A 24,554-nucleotide genomic window follows, 5' to 3' on the forward strand; every position below is an offset into this window, starting at 1 on the left:
CCATGATTCAATTACCTCCTACCAGGTCCCTCCCATGACGTGGGAATTATGGGATCTCATCAATTCAAGATGAGATTTGGGTGGGGACACAGCCAAACCATATCATTCTACCCCAGCCCCTCCCAAATCTCATGTCCTCACATTTCAAAACCAATCATGCCTTCCCAACAGTCTCCCAAAGTCTTAAATCATTTCAGCATTAACTCATAAGTCCACAGTTCAAAGTCTCATTTGAGACCAGGCAAGTCCCTTCTGCCTATGAGCCTGTAAAATTAAAAGCAAGTTAGGTACTTTCCAGATGCAATGGGGGTCCAGACATTGGGTAAATATAACCATTCAAAATGGCAGAAATTGGCCAAAACAAAGGGGCTATAGGCTCCTTGCAAGTCCAGATTCTAATAGGGCAGTCATTAAACCTTTAAGTTCCAAAATGATCTCCTTTGACTCCATGTGTCACATGCAGGTCACACTGATGCAAGAGATGGGTTCCCATGGTCTTGGGTAGCTCTGCCCCTATGACTTTGCAGGGTACAGACCCCCTGCTGGCTGCTTTCATGGGCTGGGGTTGAGTGTCCGCAGCTCTTCTGGGTACATGGTGCAAGCTCTTAGTGGATTTATCATTCTGAGGTCTGGAGAACAGTGGCCCTCTTCTCACAGCTCCACTAGGTGGTGACCCAGTGGGGACTCTATTGGGGGGCTTCAACCCCACATTTCCCTTCCACACTGCCCTAGCAGAAGTTCTCCATGAGGGCTCTGCCTCTGAAGCACATCTTTGCCTAGACATCCAGATATTTTGATACATCCTCTGAAATCTAGATGGAGGTTCCCAAACCTCAATTCTTGACTTCTGTGCACCTGCAGTCCCAACACCATGTGGAAGCCTCCAAGGCTTGGGGCTCGCACCCTCTGAAGCAATAGCATGAGCTCTACGTTGGCCCCTTTTAGCCATGGTTGGGACTCAGGGCACCAAGTCCCAAGGTTGCACAAAGCAGCAAGGCCCTGGGCCCAGCCCATGAAACCATTTTTCCCTCCTAGGTCTCTGGGTCTGTAATGGGAAGGGCTGCTGTGGAGACCTCTGACATGCTCTGGAGACATTTTCCCCATTGTTTTGGCTATTAACATTTGGCTTCTCCTTATGCAAATTTCTGCAGCTGGCTTGAATTTCTCCTCAGAAAATGGGTTTTTCTTTTCTATTGCATCATCAGGCTGCAAATTTTCTGAACTTTTATGCTCTGCTTCCCTTTAAGCATAAGTTCCAATTCCAAACCATATCCTTGTGAATACATAAAACTGAATGCTTTTAACAGCACCCAACTCACCTCTTGAATGTTTTGCCACTTAGAAATTTCTTCCACCAGATGCCTTAAGTCATCTCTCTCAAATTCAAAGTTCCACAAATCTTCAGGGCAGGGGCAAAATGCCACCAGTCTCTTTGCTAAAACATAGCAAGAGTCACCTTTATTCCAGTTCTCAACAAGTTCCTCATCTCCATCTGAGACCACCTCAACCTGGACTTTATTGTCCTTATCGCTATCAGCATTCTGGTCAAACCCATTCAACAAGTCTCTAGGAGTTCCAAACGTTCCCACATCTTTCTGTCCCCTTCTGAGTCCTCCAAACTGTTCCAACCTTGGTCTGTTACCCAGTTCCAAAGTCACTTTCACATTTTTGGATATCTTTATAGCAGCATGCCACTCTACTGGTACCAATTTATTGTTATTAGTCTGTTCTCACACTGCTGATAAGTATATACCCAAGACTAGGTAATTTATAAAGGAAAGAGGTTTGACTCACAGTTCCACATGGCTGGGGAGGCCTCACAATCATGGCAGAAGGTGAAGGAGGAACAAAGTCACATCTTACATAGTGGCCAACAAGAGAGTGTGTTCAGGGGAACACCTCTTTATGAAACCATCAGATCTTATGTGGCTTATTCACTATCCCAAGAACAGCATGGGAAAGACCACCCCCATGATTCACTTACCTCCCACTGGTTCCCTCCCACAACATATGGGAATTATGGGAGCTACAATCCAAGATGAGATTTGGATGGGGACACAGCCAAACCATATCACACGGCAAGTGCTATATACTTCACTAGGCTACCAGACACCTCTCTCTAGGCTGATAGCAATACTTTTGAGTGTTCAGTCACCAAAGGGAACCTATTAACTCATATTTCTCTACATTATCAACAAGGATTTAACAAGATTCTCTGCTAACATCAACATGCAAATTATTATGTCTAAAATATTTCCCTAATCTATTTATCAAATAATCTTATTTTTTAATTGATTTTCGTTTGTGGTGACCTAAAACTCCAAATGGCCTTATGCAATCATTGCTTCTCTATGAATGTAATAAAAATTCTCTCTACAACTCTTACAGAAATTGTCATCAGGCTCTATAGTATAGAATTTCTGCATGCATACTTTTTGAAAATGAGAATATTTAAGGCAGTGAACACCACTAGTTTTTGTTTAACGTGGTTCTGTTTTTCATTGTGATTAATTGTAACACATAATCAGAGTTTCATTTTTGGAGCTTCCTATTCTTCTTGGACTACCTTCTGCTTTATGCAGTGTCAATATTGTTAACCCTTATATGTTCTGAAGTCTTTATAACGTCTCTTTGTTTCAAGTATGGCTGTGTATCTGACTTTGCTGAGAAATCTGTTCCTTGACTATTAGGAACTCTTAGGTGACATGGTCATTTTCTTCTGATCCAGAGTTTCTTGTCTTACCCACTTTGCTAACTAATTACAGCCAAGAATTTAATCAAGGAAAGCAGTAACCCTTTTAATTAACTTATATTCAAAGAAAGTCTAGACTATTCCAAAGTCTCTTTTTGTTTGGCATGATGACATTTTATGCTAAAATTCCCATTGCTGCAATATATGGTCTCTGAGCATTATGATTAGTGTTAGTAGCTATTTTAGTGTTTTAGTGTTTAGTGTTAGAATTTAAGTGTTAGAATATGTTTTTCATCTGGCTAGGCAGTCTCTGCAGACCCACAATAATACTTCTCTTCATCTCTTACATTTTGTCCAACTGCCCTTCTCATGCTTATGTATCTCATATTTATATTTATTCATATTATGTTTTATATATACATATATATATCACAGGCACACAAATGAAGATGTGTTGGAATTAATAGAATTACCTGAAGAATGTAGAAGAATTGAAGGCCTGGAAAACTATGTGGTTAACAGGGTAATTCAAAAGGCACCTTTCCCTTCAGGCATACGGATGAGGGGACAGACAACCAGATACAGAATTTTTTTCAGCAAGGAACATTGTGGCTTCCATCTGCATTTACTGGCTTAATATGTATTTTGAGTTACTGCCTCTAATTTAGAAACCTATACATAATATAACATGTGGTAAAAGGTATTAGCACACCTCTCTGGCATTTGATATATACACAAAAATGTTGAGAGAAGAAAATATGACAACGATATTTCTTAAAATCAGTTGCCAAGGAAATGTGTAAGTGAGATTTTGTGAATGTTAGACTCATTTTTTAGATTATTCTGTTACAGAATAAGGTTTAATATCTTAAGCAATACTAACAATATATTGTATATGAGAATTCACTTTTGCAGATCAGGGAAATATGTCAGTCTGTTATAACCACCTAGACATGATGACTCAAATTTTTACAGAATAAGACTGTGTCTTCCAGGACACAGGTAAAATCAAGTAAAGGGTTAAACAGTTTCAGTTTTAAAACATTTTATCAGGATGGATATCCAATAATAATTATAACCACAAGAATACTATTACTATTAATAGCAATATGTTCAATGTATTAGAATTTAAAATATGCCAGTTATTGCTCTTTTCACAAGAATCTTATCGGATACGTAGTAGTATCCTCTTGTTACAGAAGAAAAATCTCTGGCCCAGAAGTTGAGGCAATGATGAAGAACAAGGGCTGAGATGGAGACACAAATCTAATACCAAAGCTCATAACTTTAATTGGTTTGCACAGTCTTTTGGCCTGAGTCAGTTAAACAAACTGAGTCTTTTTTGTTTCAGTAACATCTATAGTTGTTTAGTTTTTGATAACTTATTGTATATCAACTACTATGTGGTGTTTGTACACAACCTTATTCTAATGCAGTAAGTGTTTTTGATGAGGCTATCAAAGCAAATGGGAAATTTATGATACAATAGTAAAGCTACAAATGAGGACCTACATGAAATGTACGCTTTAAAATCATGTACATTTGCTTAAAGTCTGAAACAAATTTGACTCTATTAGTTAAGCAGCCAGCCCACAAAGGAAGAAAGATGCTTCCCATGCTTCTTTAAAATTCAATTACACTCTAAGTCACATTGTCCAAAGACAAAAGCAAAGCAGTAGCCAAAGAGGAGCACAAATGTTCTTGGTGTGCTGCCACAAATACACTTCCTCCAGAATTCATGGAGAGAGGAGACCATGTGTGTAATATAATAAAGATTTCAGCCGCACTTTTACACTAAATGTACTGAGTTTCATAAGTCTAATATTGCCCTCATTATAGATCAGTATCCCAGTACGATAACATAACTTAACCAAAGCAGTTTTGGAGACAGCAATGTGTTGTACTCTGGGTGTGCAGCTATCTGACTATATAGTTTAATTCAAGGATAGATTTTCCTGCTATCTAGATCAGCACAGTATAACAGAAATGTAATGAGAATCATATATGTAATTTAAATGTTTCTAATAGTCACTTTTAAAAGTAGAAATAACAGGAAAAATTTACGTTATGTAGTTTATTTAATGCAATATATCTAAAATACTATGATTTCAGCATGTGGCACCAGCCACATTTCAAGTGCTCAGTATCCACATGTGGCTGTATTACACAGCACAGATGTAGATGAATACATTAACTACATAGTCTTTTGATATTCCATGTATTATTTCACTCAACAGCTTGTGAGAGGTATTGAGCAGCACTAAGATCATCATTATACTCAATGACATATGTCTGTGTTGTCAAGTAAGTGCAGAGCAGAGCTATGACAGACAACCAGGCTGGGGGAGGAATTGGCATCCATTTTTGAAAATTTAGTTACTTGATATAGACATGAGCCTGAATTGAACACTCTCATTTCAAGCCTGTAGGGGGTCTTAAAGTGTATCTGTGTACATCTAAAAATTCTCCTCAAGAAATAATTTGGATAACTTTCTAGCACAGCCTAGGTTCCAGAGTTCAGAGTTCCACACAATAGTGTAATGCTGCAGTAACACTGGCCAAAAATTGAAAAAGAAAAGTTGTTAATCAGATGCCCATTTTGCCCATTAGAGGAAAAAAAAAATCTAAATTAAGCACTTTCAAACTATCCCAACTTTTTGGGCAATATCATTTATTTGTGTGCCGTTTAAAATAAATGGTTTTAAAAATGTAAATCTACTATCTTGATGGGACTTACTACATGGTAATTATTGGCAGTAAAATACAGTTTTGATATGTGTTTTGAAGATGACAGTTTTAGTTTGAGAATAACTTATCTTTAGCCGTATCTAATAATTCTGATAATAAATAGAAAATAGAGCCAATTATCCATCACACTGCCTGACTTCAAACTATACTACAGGGCTGCAGTAACCAAAGCAGCATGGTACTGGTACAAGAACAGACACAGAGATCAATGGAACAGAATAGAGAACCCAGAAATAAAACTGCCCACTTACAACTATCTGACCTTTACAAACCTGACAAAAACAAGCAATGAGAAAAGGACTCCCTGTTCAATAAATGGTGCTGGGAGAACTGGCTAGCCATGTGCAGAAGAATGAAACTGGACCCCTTCTTTAACCATATACAAAAATTAACTCAAGATGGATTAAAGACTTAAATGTAAAACCCAAAACTATAAAAACCCTGGAAGAGAAGCTAGGCAATACCATTCAGGACATAGGCACAGTCAAAGATTTCATGATGAAGATGCCAAAAGCAGTGGCAACAAAAGCAAAAATTGACATATGGGATCTAATTAAACTAAAGAGCTTCTGCACAGGAAAAGAAACCATCAACAGAGTAAACAACCTACAGAATGGGAGAAAATTTTTGCAAACTATGCATCTGACAAATGTCTAATATCCAGCATCTATAAGAAACTTTAACAAATTTACAAGAACAAAACAAATAATGCTATTAAAAAAGTGGGCAAAGGACATGAACAGACACTTCTCAAAAGAAGACACACATGCAACCAACAATCATATGAAAAAAAGCTCAACATCACTGACCATTAAAGAAATGCAAATCAAAACTACAATGAGATACCATCTCACACCAATCAGAATGGCCATTATTCAAAAGATACTGGTGAGGTTGTGGAGAAAAAGGAACACTTACTGCTGATGGGAGTGCAAATTAGTTCAACCGTTGTGGAAGACAGCGTGGCGATTCCTCAAAGACCTAAAGATGGGAATACCATTCAACCCAGCAATCCCATAACTGGATATATACCCAAAGGAATAGAAATTGTTCTATTATAAAGACAGATGCATGCCTAGGTTCATTGCAGCACTATTCACAGTAGCAAAGACATGAATCAACTAAATACCCATCAGTGATAGACTGGATAAAGAAAAGGTGATACATATACACCACAGGATACCATTCAGCCATAAAAAAAAGAATGAGATCATGTCCTTTGCAAGGACATGGATGTGTGCATGTAAAAATTCTCCTCAATAAATAATTTGGATAACTTTCTAACACAGCCTAGGCTCCAGAGTTCAGAGTCCCATGCAATAGTGTAATGCTGCGGTAATACTGTCCTTAGCAAACTAACACAGGAACATGAAACCAAATACTGCTAGATTCTTACGTAAAGTGGGAGCTAAATGATGATAACACATGGACACATGGAGGGGAACAACACACACTGGGACCTATCGGAGGGTGGGGGTGGGAGGAGGGAGAGGATCAGGAAAAACAAGTAATGAGTACTCGGCTTAATACCTGCGTGATGAAATAATCTGTCCAACAAACCCCCGTAACACATGTTTACCTATATAACAAATCTGCACATGTATCCCTGAACTTAAAAGAAAATAGAGCCAATTATCTAATAAAGTCACCATTAGATCTTTGTAATAAAACCACACCATTCAGAAAATGGAATAAAATGCAGCTATTTAACATAAAGAATAAGCTTTATGTGTATTAAGATATCACACTATATTAAGTTTTTTAAATCTGGTTGCAATTCGTACAAAAATAGAAACACAGGCTTGGCACGGTGGCTCACATCTGTTATCCCAGCACTTTGGGAGGCCAAGGTAGGTGGATTACTTGAGGCCAGGAGTTCCAGACCATCCTGGCCAATGTGGTGAAACCCTGTCCCTACTAAAAATACAAAAATTAGCCAGGCATGGTGATGCGTGCCTGTAGTCCCAGCTACTCAGGAGGCTGAGGCACGAGAATCATTTGAACCCAGAAGGCAGAGGTTACAGTGAGTTAAGATCACACCACTGCACTTCAGCCTGGGCAACAGAGCAGACAAAAAAAAAAAAAGAAGGAAATAAAGAAACACTGAAATGGAATTTATTCTGGAAAATTTGTTGGAGAGCTGGAGGAGACCTAGATTTTAATTTACTTATTAATGTTATTTTTGTAATTTGGAAAATATCATTTATATAAAATAGAGTATCTTATTTTCTATAATAGATGGACAGGCTTTCAGTTCGTATACCTACACAAAAACATATTGAATCATGGGTTTACAAATTTAAAAGAGGTGGGGGTAGAGACACCTTTTTTTAACCCCAAATGAAATTATCTTCTTAATCACGAGACCGTATCTGCCAACCCCAACTTCTATGGGCATTTTAAGGCACAGATTTGGCTTGAACATTATTTCTTGAAAGTATCTAATGAGCTCATTCGGTTTGGACTATAATTGATTCCCAGCCTTTAAGTTCAGGATTGAGGCAAGGCTCCTAAAAGGAAAAAAACAATAATGTGTCTCCAAATAAGTCTATCTACATAAGGAAGAAGATAATACAAGTTGTTACAAACAGTATCGCTGAACTTTTGCTTTCAACCAAAGATGGGATTTATCTTCTCGACTTAAATAACCAGAACACCAGAAAAAAATATATGAAACAATAGTTATCAGACACTGAACAATAGACAACACAGAGCAGTCATCCATAAGAGAAGAGAAACAAGTGAGGCAAACCCTACGATTGCCCCAGCATACTCTCTGGATAGAATTTCCAGGCCAAGATCCTGAAGGAAAAATTAAAACAAAGCCTAGGAGTCTCCCTGAGTTGAGACAGAACTCAGAGTTTGTGAAGGCCAAAGCTGCTAGGATTCACAGCATGGAGTACCAGAGAGGAGAGCTGCATAGAGACAGGACTGTGGAAATACGAACAAGGATTTCCCTAAAGTCTTTGGTTGATAGCACACGTATGTAATGAAACAACCAAGGCCAAGAAAATAACAGAAAGCAGTAGCCCCAGGTAAAGTTCGTGTTCCCACCAGCCCAGGTGGAGACACCTCCTAATACACAGGGCATTGAGTAGTGCACTCAGAAGCATATTGCCTCAGTAGTGGGGCTAAATTCAAAATAGACTGAAAGCACTTGTGGAATTACCCTAACACTTAAAGCAAGCTTTAAAATGATCACCCTGTTTCCAACTATCATAACTGAATCCCAGAAAAAGGCTAAGGAAAAAATTTAAAGAACACCAGAAAAGAGAGAAAGAAGAGAAAAATTCAGCAGCAAGCAATGTAAAATTCACAATGTTTGGCATCCAATCAAAAATTACCAGGCATACAAAGAAGCAGGAAAATATAATGCATAACCAAGAGAAAACATAGTAAAGACAGACACAGAAATGACACAGATGAGAGAATCAGCAGAGAAGACCTTAAAACAGTTATTTTAAATATTCATCATGTATTCAAAAGGTACAAGAAAGCATGAACCAAGATGGGGAAAGAAATGGAAGGAGAGATCCAAATCTAACTTCTAACCATAAAGAATACCATGTACAAAATGTAGCTATAAGTAATAGATTGGATTGACAGCAGCTAAGACACTGAAAAAGAAAATTTAGGTGAATTTGAAGACACAGTAATATAACAATACAAAATGAAATACAGAGAAAAAATAGACTGAAAAGGAAAGCAGAGAATGAGGCTTGAACAATATCAAGCAGTCAAAGAATCATGGAAGAGGAGAAAACGGGTGAGGAAACAGAAGAAATACTTGAATAAAGGTTAAAAATTTGTCAAATTTGATGAAATCTCAAAATCCAAAAATCCAAGAATCACAGTTAACCCCAAGTGGAAAAAAAAATCATACCAAGAGACATTATCATCAAACTTATTAAAACTATTAATAAAGAGAAAAAAAGTTTAAAACAGCCAGAGGAAAAAAAGAAAAATTATATAGAAGAAGAAGAAAAAAGGACAGCAAATGTATCATTAGAAACAATGGAAGCCAGAAGTTTAAAAAGGTCCTTTATGGAGAAGGAATGGTATCCTTTGGAAATATGGGTTTATACAGCAGAATAAAGAACACTGGAAATGGCAAATATATGTGTAAATATTCAAGATTTTTTCAAATATATTTAAAATATAATTATATAAAGGGAACATAATCACAATCATTTATGGATTTTTATACCACACAGAAAAGTAAAATATACTACAACACTAGGACAAGGGTGGGGTTGGATGCAAGTATTCTTTTGAAAGGTTCTCATACCATATATAAAATGCTATAATATTACTTGACAGTAGGCTCTGATAAGTTAAACCGGTATACTGGAAAGCTACAGTTTCCACAAAACCAAACCAAACAAAACAAAAAGCAAGATAGAAAGAATGAGCAAGGGGATATTTAAAAAACAGCAAGCTGGAAAATTTAAGCAGAAACAAATTTTTAAAATCACATTAAAAGTGAATTGTATAAACATACTAAACAAAAGTAATTGTTGGCTGGATAAAATTTCTATGCAGTCTATAGGAAAACTCAGACAAGTAGAAAGTCCAAGAATGGAAAAACATATACTATTGCAAGTCAAAGGGATGCTTGAGTAGCTACCATAATATCAGACAGAGTAGAATCTAGAGCAAAGAATTTTAAAAGGAATAAAGAATGTTATTTTGTAGTGATGAAGTGATCTGTTTTTCAAGAAGATATAACAATCCTAAATGCTATGCACCTACAAACAGATCTTCAAAATACATAAAGCAAAAACTCTTTTAACTGAAAGAAAAAATAGCCAAATCCACAATTACAGTCAGAGATCTTAACATCTCTTTTTCAATAATTAATAGAATAGACAAAATCAGGAAGGATACAGTACATTTGAAGATACTTTCAGTTTGACATAATTGTCATTTATAGAACACTCCAGCCAACAGTGGCACAATATACTTTCTTTTCAAGTGTATACGGAACATTTACTAAAATAGAACATACTTTGTGCCATAAAACAAATGTCAGAAAATTTAAAAGAATTGAAATCATACAAAGTATATTCTCTAACCACAATGGAAATATATCTGAAATCAATTAGATATCTGGAAAATCCCAAATCTATGAAAACTAAACATGTATAAACAAACTTCTAAATCAAAGAAGACTTCAAAAGTATTAAAGTTCAAAATAAAAAACCTAAACTTGTACCTTAAGAAAGTAAAAAAAGAAAAACAAATTAAAACCAAAGTAAGAAGAAATAGTAAAAATAAGTGCAGATATCATTGAAATGGAAAACATGAACACTGGAAAATATTAATGAAATTCTGGTTCTATGAGAAGATTGATAAAATTAATAGACCCCTCGCCAGACTGATCAGCAGAGAGAGAAAGAGAGAGAAAGACAGAGAACACAAATTACTAACATCAAGAATGAGAGGAGTGACATCACTATCAATGCTACAGATGTTCAAAGGATAATAAGGAAATACTATGAACACTTTTGCCCTAGCACCTCTTTCTTAGAGCAGAGCTTCCATCTAGTTTTTCTAAGCCTGATGGACAGGGCTCAGGTAAGTGTGTTTTATGATTATGCTTCTCCATATGAATATAGACTTAAATAAATTAAAATGTGAAATTTAAACTTTAAGTAATTTTTACTAGAAATATAAATGCTACAACTTTTTAAATTTAATTTTAGGTACATATCCATTTTTAAGGCAACTGTAAAAGATGACATGCAAAAAGCTAAAACTGCAATGAAAACTATGGGACCAGCAAAAGTTGAAGTACCTTCTCCAAAGGATTTCCTAAAGAAACATTCAAAGGAAAAAACTCTACCACCCAGTAGGTTTTATCATGCTTTCTTTTTAATATTAAAAGCTTTAGCAGGTGATTTAACTATTATTGTATTGTTGATGAATATTAAACGTGCACAGGTGATAGCAGCTTTACCTCATATTAAACAGAATTTGACTAGGAGAAAGTGGAAGTAGAGAATGGAGTAGAAAAAGAGAATGGAGAATGATAAATTGCCCCCCCAAATAGACTTTTGATTGGGTTTGGACTATCCAATGAAGCCCACATGCCGAACCATCTTAGTCCCTAGCTGTGGGGCTTCAATTATAAACAACAATTATAGGAAGAGTCAAGACCCCAGAGACAGTATCTGACTAATGGGCAAGATTGCCCAGCATCTAAACCCTGTCTGGCCTTTTCTCCAACAGATGAAAATTACAACCATTACTACCAGTTGTTGAAGCAACTACTAGACTCACTTTTGAGTATAGGCTTTTACTCTTCCAGACCTCTAAGATCAACTGGACTGTAATGAGTTAGATGTAATGAAGGAGGCTTCATGAATAAGTGGTAGAACCAGCTTAGGGCCCCATGCCTATTTTAATGCTGTACTCTTGCTGTACTAAAATTTTTAAATTTTGATCAAGTAGCCTTGTGTTTTTATTTTTTACTGGGCCTCAAAAATTATAGAGTTGATCCTAGTTATGGAGTCTATTGAATGATTTCAGGAAAGAAAGCTATCAGGGAAAGGGAGAGTAGACGAAAAGTGATCTGTGACAGGTTTGCATGGAAGCAATTTCTTCACAACCCAGGTATGTCTCCCCAGATGTCTTAGGGTAATAAAGAAAAGAGAGCACCTGGGCAATACAGCAAGACCCCGTCTGTACAAAAAAAATTTAAAAAAATAATTAGCTAGGTGTGGTGGCATGCACCTGTAGTCTTTGCTACTCTGGAGGCTGATGTGGAAGGATCGATTGAGCCAAGAGTTCGAAGCTGCAGTGAGCTATGATCAAGCCACTGTCTTCCAGCCTGGACAACAAAGTGAGGCCCAATCTCAAAAAAAAAAAGAAAGAAAGAGAGAGAGAGAGACAGAAAGAAAGAAAGAGGAAGGAAGGAGGGAGGGAGGCAGAGAGGGAAGGAGGGAAAGAAGGAAGGAAGGAAAAGAAGGAAAAGAAGGAAGGAAGGAAGGAAGGAAAGAAGGAAGGAAGGAAGAAGGGGGGAAGGAGAAAGGGAAGGGAAGGGAAAGAAAAAGAAAAGGAAAGGACAGAAAGAAACGAGTCTGTCTCTTCAAAATGTTGGCTTTTTATGTCTGCTGGCATCAAGGAAATAATGCAACATCTCAAGCCCAGCTAGAGATGTACATTTTAACAAAAGTGAAACTACTTCTCTTTATGGCAGTATTTAATGTCCTCAAATCCTCTCTCAACCCATATCTCATGACAAAGGGTAAGGGCACTATGAGGCAAGATGGCAAGATGGAAGAAGCAAGTGTGAAAATACAACATTCATCCTTCATTCGTGACTTCAGAAGTCTCTTTTGTATCTTCCTCTAGTCTTGGCCTATTGTGCCCCAGCATTCTATGACTAACAATACCATTTGAGAATATAGGAAAATCTTAAAGTGAATTTGATGCTTTCAATGCCTTAGGACCACTGGTATCCCTCGGGTCTTCATATAGCCTCTCTAGGGTTAAACATATGATATAACACAACCATATATATATATATCTCCTTTGTGTCAAATAAGAAATAAAAGAAGAAACCTATCATTTTATAAACATTTTAAGGCAAAAGCAAACCCAAAATTCCATTGACCTTTAGAGTAATTCATCAATTCGGGGTGTTAGGGCTGGGCACAGTGGCTCATGAGTGCAATCCCAGCATTTTGGAAGGCCAAGACAGGAGGATTGCTTTAGCCCAGGAGTATGAGACCAGCCTGAGCAACAAAGTGAGACCCTATCTCTATAAAAATATTTTTTTTAATTAGCTAGGTGTGCTGACACACGTCTGTGGTCCCAGCTATATGGGAGGCTGAGGTGGGAGGATCACCTGAGCCCAGGAAGTTGAGGCTGCAGTGAGCTATGATTGCACCACTGCACTCCGGCCTGGGTAACAGAGTGAGACCCTGTCTCAAAAAAAGGGAGAGAAAAAAAGGAAGACATGCAGGGTTTTGCAAGAGCTTTAAAAACTCAGTCCAATGACAGTTCTGGAGGACAGTTCTGGAGAACTAGAAGTTCAATATCAAGGTGTCAGAGGATTAGTTGATTTTTGCTTTCCTTTTTGGGGGGTATTTTTATTTGTTTTTATTTTTAGAGATGGGGTCTATGTTGCACAGGCTGGAGTGTGTGGTGGCTCTTCATAGGCATGATGAAAGCACACTGCAGCCTCACACTCCTGGTTTCAAGCAATCCTCCTACCTCAGCCTCCCAAGTAGCTGGGACTGCAGGCATGCAACACCACACCCAGCAGGGTTGGTTTCTTTAAAGCATCTCTCATTGGCTTGTAGATGGTTATCTTTTCTCTGTATCTTTACACGTTCTTCCTTATATGTATGTCTGTGTTCAAATTTCCTCTTCTAAGGACACCAGTCATATTGGATCAGAGCCTTCTCTAATGACCTCATCTTGACTTAATTACCTCTTTAAAGACCCTTTCTACAAATACTGTTACATTCTGAGATACTGGGGGTTAGGGCTTCAACATGTGAATTCTAGGAGGACATAACTCAGTCCCTAACAAGAGGCTAATCCAGTTTATAGACTTGACAATAAGTATTGGCTTTGCTGATAATAAAAGTTATATAAACTCATAATAAAGGTCAAATTATGCATAAATGAATAAAGTCAGTCCTTAGTAATGGTGATGGGGTTAAAATTGGAATAAGGCATTTTCAAGATAGCTGTTGCTTTCAGTTCTTAAAAATAAATTATTTCACATTTTTGCATTGTGGCAAACCATTTGGCTATATCAAAATAGATCAATGGGAATGATCAAGCTGAAGAGGCTATGTAAAAACGGCCAATAAGCAAGAAATACTTCTTCCGTGTATATACTGTTCATATGTATGTGTGCGTGTGTGTGTGTGTATGTGATCTTTTTTGAGACAGAATGTCACTCTGTCACCCAGGCTGGAGTACAATGGCACGATCTTGGTTCACTGCAACCTCTGCCTCCCAGGCTGAAACAATCCTCCTACCTCAGCCTCCTGAGTACCTGGGACTACAGGTGCACACCATCATGCCTGGCTAACTTTGCATTTTTTGCAGAGATGGGGTTTCACCATGTTGCCAAGACTGGTCTCGAACTCCTGAGTTCAAGTGATCTGCCCGCCTCAACCTCCCAAAGTGCTGGGATTATAGGCATGAGCCACCGTGCCTGGCCTTCTCAACATACTAATTGATTATGTTGCCCTTAATTTATTTCCATTTTAATTACTGACTTTTTTTCTTTTTAAAAAATTATTTTATTGAGGCATGATTGACAGGTAAAAAGCTGTGCATATTTGATATCCACAAGTCAATGAGTTTGAGGATAAGTATAAACTTCTATCTTAAATATTTAAATATATGATGACTAAAACTTAAATATACAAGTGGTAAAATATCTGGATATTATAAATACTACTGAGTAGCAGTGTTTGTAGTTTAATATTAACAAAGAAATGTTATATTTAACAGAAAAAAAGTTTGATCGGAACATGCCCAAAAAGCCTGCTGTGCCATTGAGGACTGATCATCCTGTCATGGGAATACAGAGTGGAAAAAATTTTATAAATACAAATGCAGCCGATGTCATCATGGGAGTGGCTAAAAAGCCTAAACCAATTTATGTTGATAAAAGAACGGGAGACAAGCATGATGTTGAGCCTTCAGGACTAGTTCCAAAGTACATCAATAAAAAGGTAGCCTTGTGGTATATTAATGAGAGGGCTGAGATTCAAATAATTTAAATATGGTGTTCATGGTGATCATCTATATTATCATGATTAGTGCTCTCATTGGACACATTGTCTACGTTGCTGATTCTCATTCTTCTGCAATCTGTGTTTGGTCCAAATCTAATGTGATAAAGTTACAAAGAACTCGTAGTAAACAATTCCGTTTAGTTCAGTAGATAAAAGTTATTGTTGTTTTCCTTAATTTTGGTTATCAATATATTTAACAATTTCAATAAACATTCTCTGAAAGATATTTTTGGTTAGGTGGAAATGTCACTAAAAGTGGTCATTACTGTAAATCTAGAAGGAATAAGCTGTCAGATGGCCTTAAGATTTAGTCATTAATTACAGTAACTTGGCAGCTGAATAAGAAAAATGAAGCAGAATGCAGCTTTAGAGCCATCCATCTCATCAGAGTAGTATAAATAATTCACATTCCTATTTTAACGTGAATATATTTATTTGGTTTTGGGTTTTGGGTGAAGACTTGAAAGTACTATACAATAATCTAGTCATTTTGGGTCCTTCATTTGTATCTGAAAAGGTGTATAATTTCATTGGTGAACATTATAGTTTAAATATAGATTTTTTTTTTTTTGAGACATATTCTCACGCTGTTTCCTAGGCTGGAATGCAATGGTGCAATCTCAGCTCACTGCAACTTCCAGCTTCTGATTAGAGTGATTCTCCTCTCTCAGCCTCCCAAGTAGCTGGGATTACAGGCATGCACCACCAGGCCTGGTTAATTTTTGTATTTTTAGTAGAGAGGGGGTTTCACCATGTTGGCCAGGCTGGGCTTGACTCCTGACCTCAAGTGATCCGCCCACCTCAGCCTCCGGAAGTGCTGGGATTGCAGACATAAGCCACTGCGCCCAGCCAAATACAGATCTTTAAAATAAAAAAGCTTATAAAAATCTTATTTAATCCTACTTTATTTTGCATACTTATAAAGCTTAAAAGTGTTTGAAATACACAAAATATGAATGCAGGCTGGGCACAGTGGCTCACACCTGTAATACCAGCACTTTAGAAGGCCGGGCGGATTGCTCGAGGTCGGGAGTTCAAGTCCATCCTGGGCAACATGGTGACACCCCGTCTCTACTAAAAGTACAAAAATTAGCCAGACATGGTGGTGTGTGCCTGGAATCCCAGCTACTCGGGTGGCTAAGGCACAACAGTCGCTTGATCCCAGGAGGCAGAGGTTACAGTGAGCCAAGGTCGTGTCACTGCACTCCAGCCTGGGTGACAGGGCGAGACTCTGTCAAAAAACAAACAAAAAGAGTGCAAAATTCTAAATAATAAGTTGCGTCAAGAAGAAATGAAGGAAGGGAGGGAGAAAGGAAAGGACAGAAGGAAAAAGGAGGAGAGAGATAAGGAAAAAGGAAGAGAGATAAAAGAACAAAAGAAAAGAAACTGCAATAGTGATGTACAGGGGCCTTGAATTAAAGAGTCCAGCGATCTACCATGATGAATCCAATGCCAGAGGAAAATCAAAACAGGACCCTCAAGGCTGTTTTCAGAGGACACTGTCTTCTCAGGAATCCAGGAGTTTGTAGGATAAGCCAATACAGTTACTTCAGGCTTCTCCAGGTACTTCCTCCTTCTGTGGCCCCTGGAAACTGTTTTATACTCCTTGTCCCACAGGATAGGGAAAAGTGGAAAACTCACTCTCCTGGCTCTTAAAGCCACTTCCAATCCGTTTTTTCTCCATGATTATATGAAAAGTCTTCGATGGTCATGCCACCACCTGCCACACACTCTGCCCCTCCTTCTGGCTGCTCTCTAAGCTGTCCACTTTATTGCATTTTCTAACCTCAACAGGAAATTTGAAGTATCCATCCTGGAAAGAGAAAAATACCAGATCTGTCTATGCTCATTTACCAAGCCATGAAAGCACCGTGCACATAATGTCCTTTCGGTGTTGCTGACTAGCAATCAGTGCTCACAAAAGACTTATTCAATTTACTTTTCCCTTATCAGAGTTAAGTTTTAAAGATCTATTATTGGTAGGTGAGATAGTAAATAAATTCTTTTAAAGTCAATGTCATATTTTTATAAAATGAGTGAACTCCTGTTTCAGTTCCAAGTGAATTATATGCCATTCGTACCATGAGAAACGATTTCTGAAAACAAGCAAGGATAGATGATCACATGAGGTATTTAGCAATAGTAGTAAAGACATTATTTCAAATTGTAACTCTGCCACTTAGTAACCGTGATTTCCAACAATCCATTGGATTTATCACAGGGTCGTAGTGAGGATTAAATAATATAAAATATATTGAGCACTTGGCACAAAATATGACACCTAATAAAAGAACAAAGAGTGAATATTATAATATATGCAATTTTATTAACAGTATGCATTAGCCTCCGGTGATTTAGCCCATAGAAATATTTCAGATCATTGACGCTTTTGCTCATTTGTGAGTTTTTTTCCTGAACTGTATCATGCCATTCCCTTTCTTTTTAAAAGAAAATGTAATTTAATTTTTTTTAGAGATGGGAGTCTCACTATGTTGCCCAGGCTGGTCTTGAACTTTTGGGCTCAAACAATTCTCCTGCCTAGCTGTCCCAAAGTGCTGGGGTTACAGGCATGAGCCACTGTGCCCAGTCATTCTCCTTCTTAAACAGAGTATGCCAAATATAACTTAATCTTTTTGCGATCCTGCAGAATCATCATGATGAAGCTCCATTATTGTTATTAAGTTGTAATGAGGTGTTTCCCTCAGTGTTTTCCGAAGTGGATTGGCCTGTCTCACTGCACCAACTGACCAGAATACTGGGCTCCCAGAGTCTATTTGTGTTGTCCTCTGCAGCTTCCAGACACATTTATATCTAGGATTTCTATCCCTTGTTCAGTCAGGATGGGTTAAGTTACACTGTGATGACAAACAACCCCCAAATTTCAGTAACTTAAAACCACAAAGTGTTATTGTTTGCTTTCGCCACATGCCCTTTGAGGGTTGTTACAGGCTCTGCTTCTTTTCCTTCTTCCAGGACCCAGAAAAATCTAAACATTGCTTGTCACTAGACCAGACAGGAAAAGACACAGCAAGTCATCCACTAATTCTTAAGGCTTCTATCCAGAAGTGGCAGAGGTCACCTCCACTGACACTGAGCAATTCGGGGCATATGGCTACATCTTACTTTATGAGGACAACACGGGAAAGTGTTGTCCTACCAAGTGTCCACAAGGAAAACAGAATGTTTGTCAGAATTTTAATGACTACCATACCTCCCAACTGCTGCTTCTTCAGCGAGGTCCTTCCCGACCTCCTTGTTTATCTAAAATGGCCCCTAGTATTTTCTTTTCCCTCACTATCCTTATTTATTTTACTTCAGAACACATACGTATTATTTCATTCTCTATTTTTGGTGAGTCTCTGTCACCATAGAATGCAAATTCCCTGAAGACAGAAACTTTGCCTTTTTTATTCACCAGTATACCTAACACCAAGTACATTCTCAAATATTTTTTAAAGAAGGAATACATAGTAGTCCTGTTTCTACACATGGTGAAATCAAACGCATTTACTAAGCTGAAAGAATCATAGCTGATGGTTTCACTGTCAGTCGCTGTGAAACGGGAAAAGTTGTCTTATTCCCCTTGCAGGGTGTACCATAGGGCTGTGGCTCACTTCTTCGGTGCCCCACTGCTTAGACCTCTAGGGGGAGCATGCAGACGGGCAGGTTGTGGGGCTCTGACTCCACAGCAGTGTCTATGGGTCAATGTTCGCAGCTCCTGAAGCCCCAGCGGGCATGCGTTACAGGCTGTGCTCTTTTAATTTAGCTGTCCATAGGCGGCTTGTGTTTTCTCAATTAGACTCCCTGCCTTATCACAAGGGCAGAGGGCTTCCAAAGGACTTTCTGTATCCCAGGATTCTTGCCTTGGTATCCTGGAAGAATTGGATCACACGTGGGCTTGGAGAATGAGTGCAAGGTGTTATTGAGTGGAAGTAGCTCTCAGCAGATGGGGGAGCCCGAAGGGAGATGGACTTTCCCTGGAGCCGGGCAGCTCTGTGACTCGGGCTCTCCTCCCACCACCCCGTCCAAACTCTGTGTCGTTCCACTGGTCGATGGCCTGCCAGCATGCCAGTGCCCAACGGTGTGCTCTTATGTTGGCATGCTCCTCTCGACCGCCTCCATTTATATGTCCTTCCATTGATGTGTTCCTCTCCACGTGCAGCCATTTGTGTGCCTGCCTGCTAGGTAGGGTCTTGGGGGTTTTTATAGGCACAGGATGGGGACATGCTTTTATAATGTTTTGGAAGATTTTGTCTTTTCTTTAACAAGACCACGAAAAAGAGACTTCAAAATATTCAAGATATTTCAGGTAAAAACTGAAGCACGTAGAAGGTGGAAGGTAGAAAAGCCAACTCTTGAATATCATATTCAAGATGTTTCAGGTAAAAACTGAAGAACATAGAAGGTAGAAAAGCCAACTCTTAGGAGTAAAGTATCAGCCAAGAACAGGCGTGGGAAACATTCAGAAAAGGAAAAACATTGGGAGGCCGAGACGGGCGGATCACGAGGTCAGGAGATCGAGACCATCCTGGCTAACACGGTGAAACCCCGTCTCTACTAAAAAATACAAAAAACTAGCCGGGCGAGGTGGCGGGCGCCTGTAGTCCCAGCTACTCACGAGGCTGAGGCAGGAGAATGGCGGGAACCCGGGAGGCGGAGCTTGCAGTGAGCTGAGATCCGGCCATTGCACTCCAGCCCGGGCAACAGAGCGAGACTCCGTCTCAAAAAAAAAAAAAAAGAAAAAAAAAAAAAAAAAAAAAGAAAAGGAAAAACAAGCAACTGCAGTAACAACTCCATCTATTTATTTATTTATTTATTTAGAGATGGAGTCACACTCTGACACTCAGGCTGGAGCGCAGTGGCACCATCTTTGCTCACTGTAACCTCCGCCTCCCAGCCACCTGAATTCAAAAGATTGTCATGCCTCAGCGACCTGAATAGCTGGGACTACCAGTACATGCCACAATGCCCACCTAATTTTTGTATTTTTAGTAGAGACGGGGTTTCACCATGTTAGCCAGGCTGGTCTCAAACTCCTGACCTCAAGTGATCCACTCCCCTCAGCCTCCCAAAGTGCTGGGATTGCAGGTGTGAGCCACCATGCCTGGCCAATAACAACTCCATTTTAAAAGGCAGAAATCTACTAGCTCTCAACGAGGGGCGGGGGGAATCACTAAATTTTGTCAATTTACAGGGTTTTGAGCAAAGGCTTTAAGTCCGTACCATTTATTTTTCTCCCATCATCGGTTGATGTGTACACATATAAGATTGCATACAAAATATTGATTACTTTTTTCTGCAAAATCTTCTTAGGATTATGGTGTCACACCTGAATACATATGTAGGCGAAACGAGGAACTAAAGAAAGCCCAAGAAGAATATGATCGCTATATCCAGGAAAACCTTAAGAAAGCAGCTATGAAAAGGCTCTCCGATGAAGAAAGAGAGGCGGTTCTGCAGGTGTGTGTTCTGCCATTTACATTCATCTGTAACTCTTTGGATCACCTCTGAAAGAAAGGTGTACCAGCACCTTGATGATTAAAGGCAGCACTTTGATTTTGAAATCAGAACAATCTCTTTGGATTACAGTTAAAAACTACATACAGCAAAGCTTACTCTTTGGAGAGAGCAAAAAGTTATAATATAGGGATTCACTGAATAATATTTTATTTCCAATTTGGTGAACTGTTTTTCTCCTGAACTACGGTTGTAAGGAAGCCTACCTTCCTCTACAATGAACACGCATGAAATGAGGCAAATAAAGCATTTTTATTTTCATTTTTATGCCCCTGAGTTTGTGAAGAATAATAAATTAGATATTTTTCACTAGATGGAGCTCTAGAATAATTGAAAGTGTCCTTAAAACAACTTTTTTTTTCTTTCCTATAAGCCACATGTCCAAAATTTTAAATAAACAGGTGTTAGGTTTCACATATGTTTCTCTTGTTTTTAATTAAATAGACTTAAAGATATATTTATATTGGGTTTTTTAATGCAGGACTTTTATCTGAAGCATTTAAAATATTAGGGGGCGTAAGCAGAGTTTCTGCTTCATCATTTGTATAAGTGTTTAATCAAGCACCTCTTTGGTTTTTATAGTCATACTTTCTCTTATAGAGGTAGAAATAATACTTAATTGTTTGGTTTTTTTTTTTTTCATTTTGAAAACATCCCACGAAGCCATTTCTCGTGTCTTATTAATCTGTTGAAAAGTGGATTCATATGCTGATATAAATTCTTAACATTTTATCAGTGTCATCATAATCCTCAATAAACATTTCTTAAATGCTAAACCCTGAGGATATTTTAAAAGGCATAAGATTTTTTAAAATGTCTACTATGGAGAATTGTGCAATTTAATTAGTGAGAGGTACTATGGATCTATGTACATGTATAGATGTGAATGTACGTATGTATGTAGCTCCTAAGTTTCACAAGGTTCCAAGGCACTAGTCCCCCCCGAGGAGTATAGATCATTAGCTGGGCCTGAAAATGTAGAGTGACGGCGTGTCCCAGACATTAGGAGTGGCTCAAAGGCAAGGACGGTGTCTCTTTGCTGACAGCAGCATCCCCAGTGCCTAGCACAGTGCTCAGTGGAAACGCAGATGTTCAGAAATGGTCTGCTGCAAAGGAGGAAGGCAGACAGGCAGGAAGGAAGGCTGGCAGACATGGAAGTGAGAATTGGCATGTCATTTTCAGGGAGAGCTCTGGTCTGTGGCCCATTCTGTCTCTCTCATTTGGATGTTCCCATTTTCAGAAAGTATATGCCTTTGTGAAAGCCAGGATTTTACACCTAAATGATGCTGAAAAATAGGAATATGACGAAGAACTCAGAAGTGACAGGTCCTTCCCTTCTGTGTCTTTTTGGCTGCAGGAGATAAGCAGCCCTCAGCTTCCTATTACGGTCACTACAGAGTTACCCTTTGATGTGACAATAGCAAATCCTCCACTGGATGCCTTATGAGCCAGGGAGCAGAGCTGCCATAGTAACGAAGCCACTGGCCGGCCTCCTGATGAGCCCTGATCCTTCCCTGGGCAAGAGTTGCGTGTAGTTCGATGACAATCTGATTGTGTGCCCCTGAGTAAGCCACATTCTGCTCATTCTTCATAAAATAACAGTCTCATTATACCTGGACAGGATCGTCTGGTCTAGTGATTCCAAATTTCTCATTTTTAAAATGAGGGCTATATATATATATATATATATGCTGTGTCACTCTACATTTTTCAGGCCAGCTAAAGATCTATAATCCTCTAGTGGTGACTGGTGCCTTGGAACCTTATGAAACTGAGGAGCTGCATACATACACACATTCATATCTCCACATGTACATAGATCCATAGTTCCCCTCACCAATTAAATTCCAAAATTCTCTATTTATACATATTTTATATATAAATTATATATGACATATATACAATATATACAAATAAATTTTATTTATGTATATAAATATATACACACACACACATATATATATATATATATATATAAAGTTTTTTGAGATGGAGTCTTGCTCTGGCACCCAGGCTGAAGTGCAGTGGCATGATCTTGGCTCACTGCAACCTCCACCTCTCAGGTTCAAGTGATTCTCATGCCTCAGCCTCCCAGGTAGCTGGAACTACAGACATGCACCACCACGCCCACCTAATTTTTTTTGTATTTTTTAGTAAAGATGGGGTTTTGCCATGTTGCCCAGGTTGGTCTAGAACTCCTGGCCTCAGGTGATCCACCCACCCCGGCCTCCCAAAGTGCTGGGATTACAGACATGAGCCACTATGCCCAGCCCTTAATACTAATACATTAAGCAGGCCCCTTTGTTCATTCGTTTATTTATTGAATATCTACTGTGTTCCAGCCAGAAGGATACTGTAGAAAGCAAAATAAACACAGTCCTCAGTGTCAGTGAACTTAGAGTTTGATTTTCATTTGTCCTCGGTCACAAAACTATCAAGTGCATCAACAGGGACCAAAACTCATTTACCAATTGCCAGGCTGGTGTTTCCCCCACTACAGAACACATACTTGCAGAGGAGGTAGCAAAGGGAGGCTGCATCGGTCAGGGCTCCAGCAGGAAATCGAAGGCACACTCAGCTAGGACTTGGAAGAGAACTTATGTTTGTTTATTTATTTATTTATTTATTTATTTGAGACAGTCTTGCTCTGTTGCCTAGGCTGGAGTGCAGTGGCACAATCACGGCTCACTGCTAGCTGGGATACTACCATGCCTGGCTGGGTTTTTTTGTAATCTGTTTATTTCATTTTTTTTTTTTTTATTTTTAGAGAGGGAGTCTCACCATGTTGCCCAGGCTGGTCTCAAATTCCTGGCCTCAAGCAATCCTCCTCCCTCAGCCTCCCAAAGTGTTGGGATTACAGGCATGAGCAGTGGCCACTGAAGAGAATTCATGAAGGAATTATTGACAGAAGCGAAGTAGGGTTAAGGGAACCAACAAGAAGCACTGAGGCACCCCAGGAGTAGGGACAATAGGAATTAACCACCACCTAGGCTTGAAGGGCAGCAGGCAGAAGAAGCAGTGCTCTCAGAATCCAGTGAGAGCTGGAGCTGGGCTGAGGGTCACAGTCATAGATGAATGCAGCTAGAACCCGTGTCCAGACTGTCCTAGGAGAGGAGGAGAAATGCCCCAACCTCACTGTCCGCCCTCCAGGGCTTTCTGTGGCTGAACTGGGGCCAAAGGGCAAAAGAGCTGGGAGCACCCCATAAGGTGGAGAATGTTTGGGGGTGGCGGGGGGTGCAAAAGGAGCATGAAACTGAAGGCCCTTCTTATTATAAGATCACTTCTCCCTATCTGAATTTTTTCCAAAATGAACAATATTATTTCAGCATTAAAATAGAAGAGAGGAAAATTAAGAAATAAAAATAAGGGAAAATCGCTATTGCTGCAACACATGAAATATCTTTTTAGATGAAATAATGAAAAAACCTCTTAAAGTCAGCAAGTAGCCTATTTCAGTATAATATGAAATATTTGCTACATTTAGTTTCCATCCCTGACTGTTGACTTTGATCCAAACGTTATTGTACACACTGGAAGATAAAAGCAAACTATCCTTTAAAAGAAAATATGGAGGAAAACTGTAGCTGCTGTGACTGCAAGTAATATGGAAATATCACCCAACTAGCTATGAAAAACCTTTGATATCCGCAAGTGTACAAATACATAGACTTCCTCTCTGCAATAGACACCCCTGTGGAGCACTGTGGGAACCTATTTCACATTCCATAATGAAAGGCTGTGGAGAAATAGAATTCTTTTGAGGGCTTCTTTTTGGAATACATCGCATACACTATCAAGAACTGTGTAGCCTCCTCTTCTTAAATTTTAAC

At 38.9% G+C, this 24,554-nt stretch overlaps 1 protein-coding gene across 2 annotated transcripts in view; it reads left to right on the forward strand.

The window, feature by feature from the left end:
• The window catches only part of LOC105480017 (enkurin, TRPC channel interacting protein), a 32,414-nt gene that overhangs the window by 3,467 nt on the left and 4,393 nt on the right, over positions 1 to 24,554 (forward strand). For both annotated transcript variants that reach the window (XR_011608192.1, XM_011738445.2), the window contains exons 2-4: positions 11,146 to 11,291; positions 14,921 to 15,144; positions 20,521 to 20,667. Coding sequence is in view for 1 of the 2 variants with exons in the window: in XM_011738445.2 (XP_011736747.1) it covers positions 11,146 to 11,291; positions 14,921 to 15,144; positions 20,521 to 20,667 (517 nt within the window). In the remaining variant the exon portion in view is untranslated. The remainder of the gene's footprint in view (positions 1 to 11,145; positions 11,292 to 14,920; positions 15,145 to 20,520; positions 20,668 to 24,554) is intronic.

This window comes from Macaca nemestrina, chromosome 9, assembly GCF_043159975.1.
Source record: "Macaca nemestrina isolate mMacNem1 chromosome 9, mMacNem.hap1, whole genome shotgun sequence".
In the NCBI taxonomy this organism is placed as follows: domain Eukaryota; kingdom Metazoa; phylum Chordata; class Mammalia; order Primates; family Cercopithecidae; genus Macaca; species Macaca nemestrina.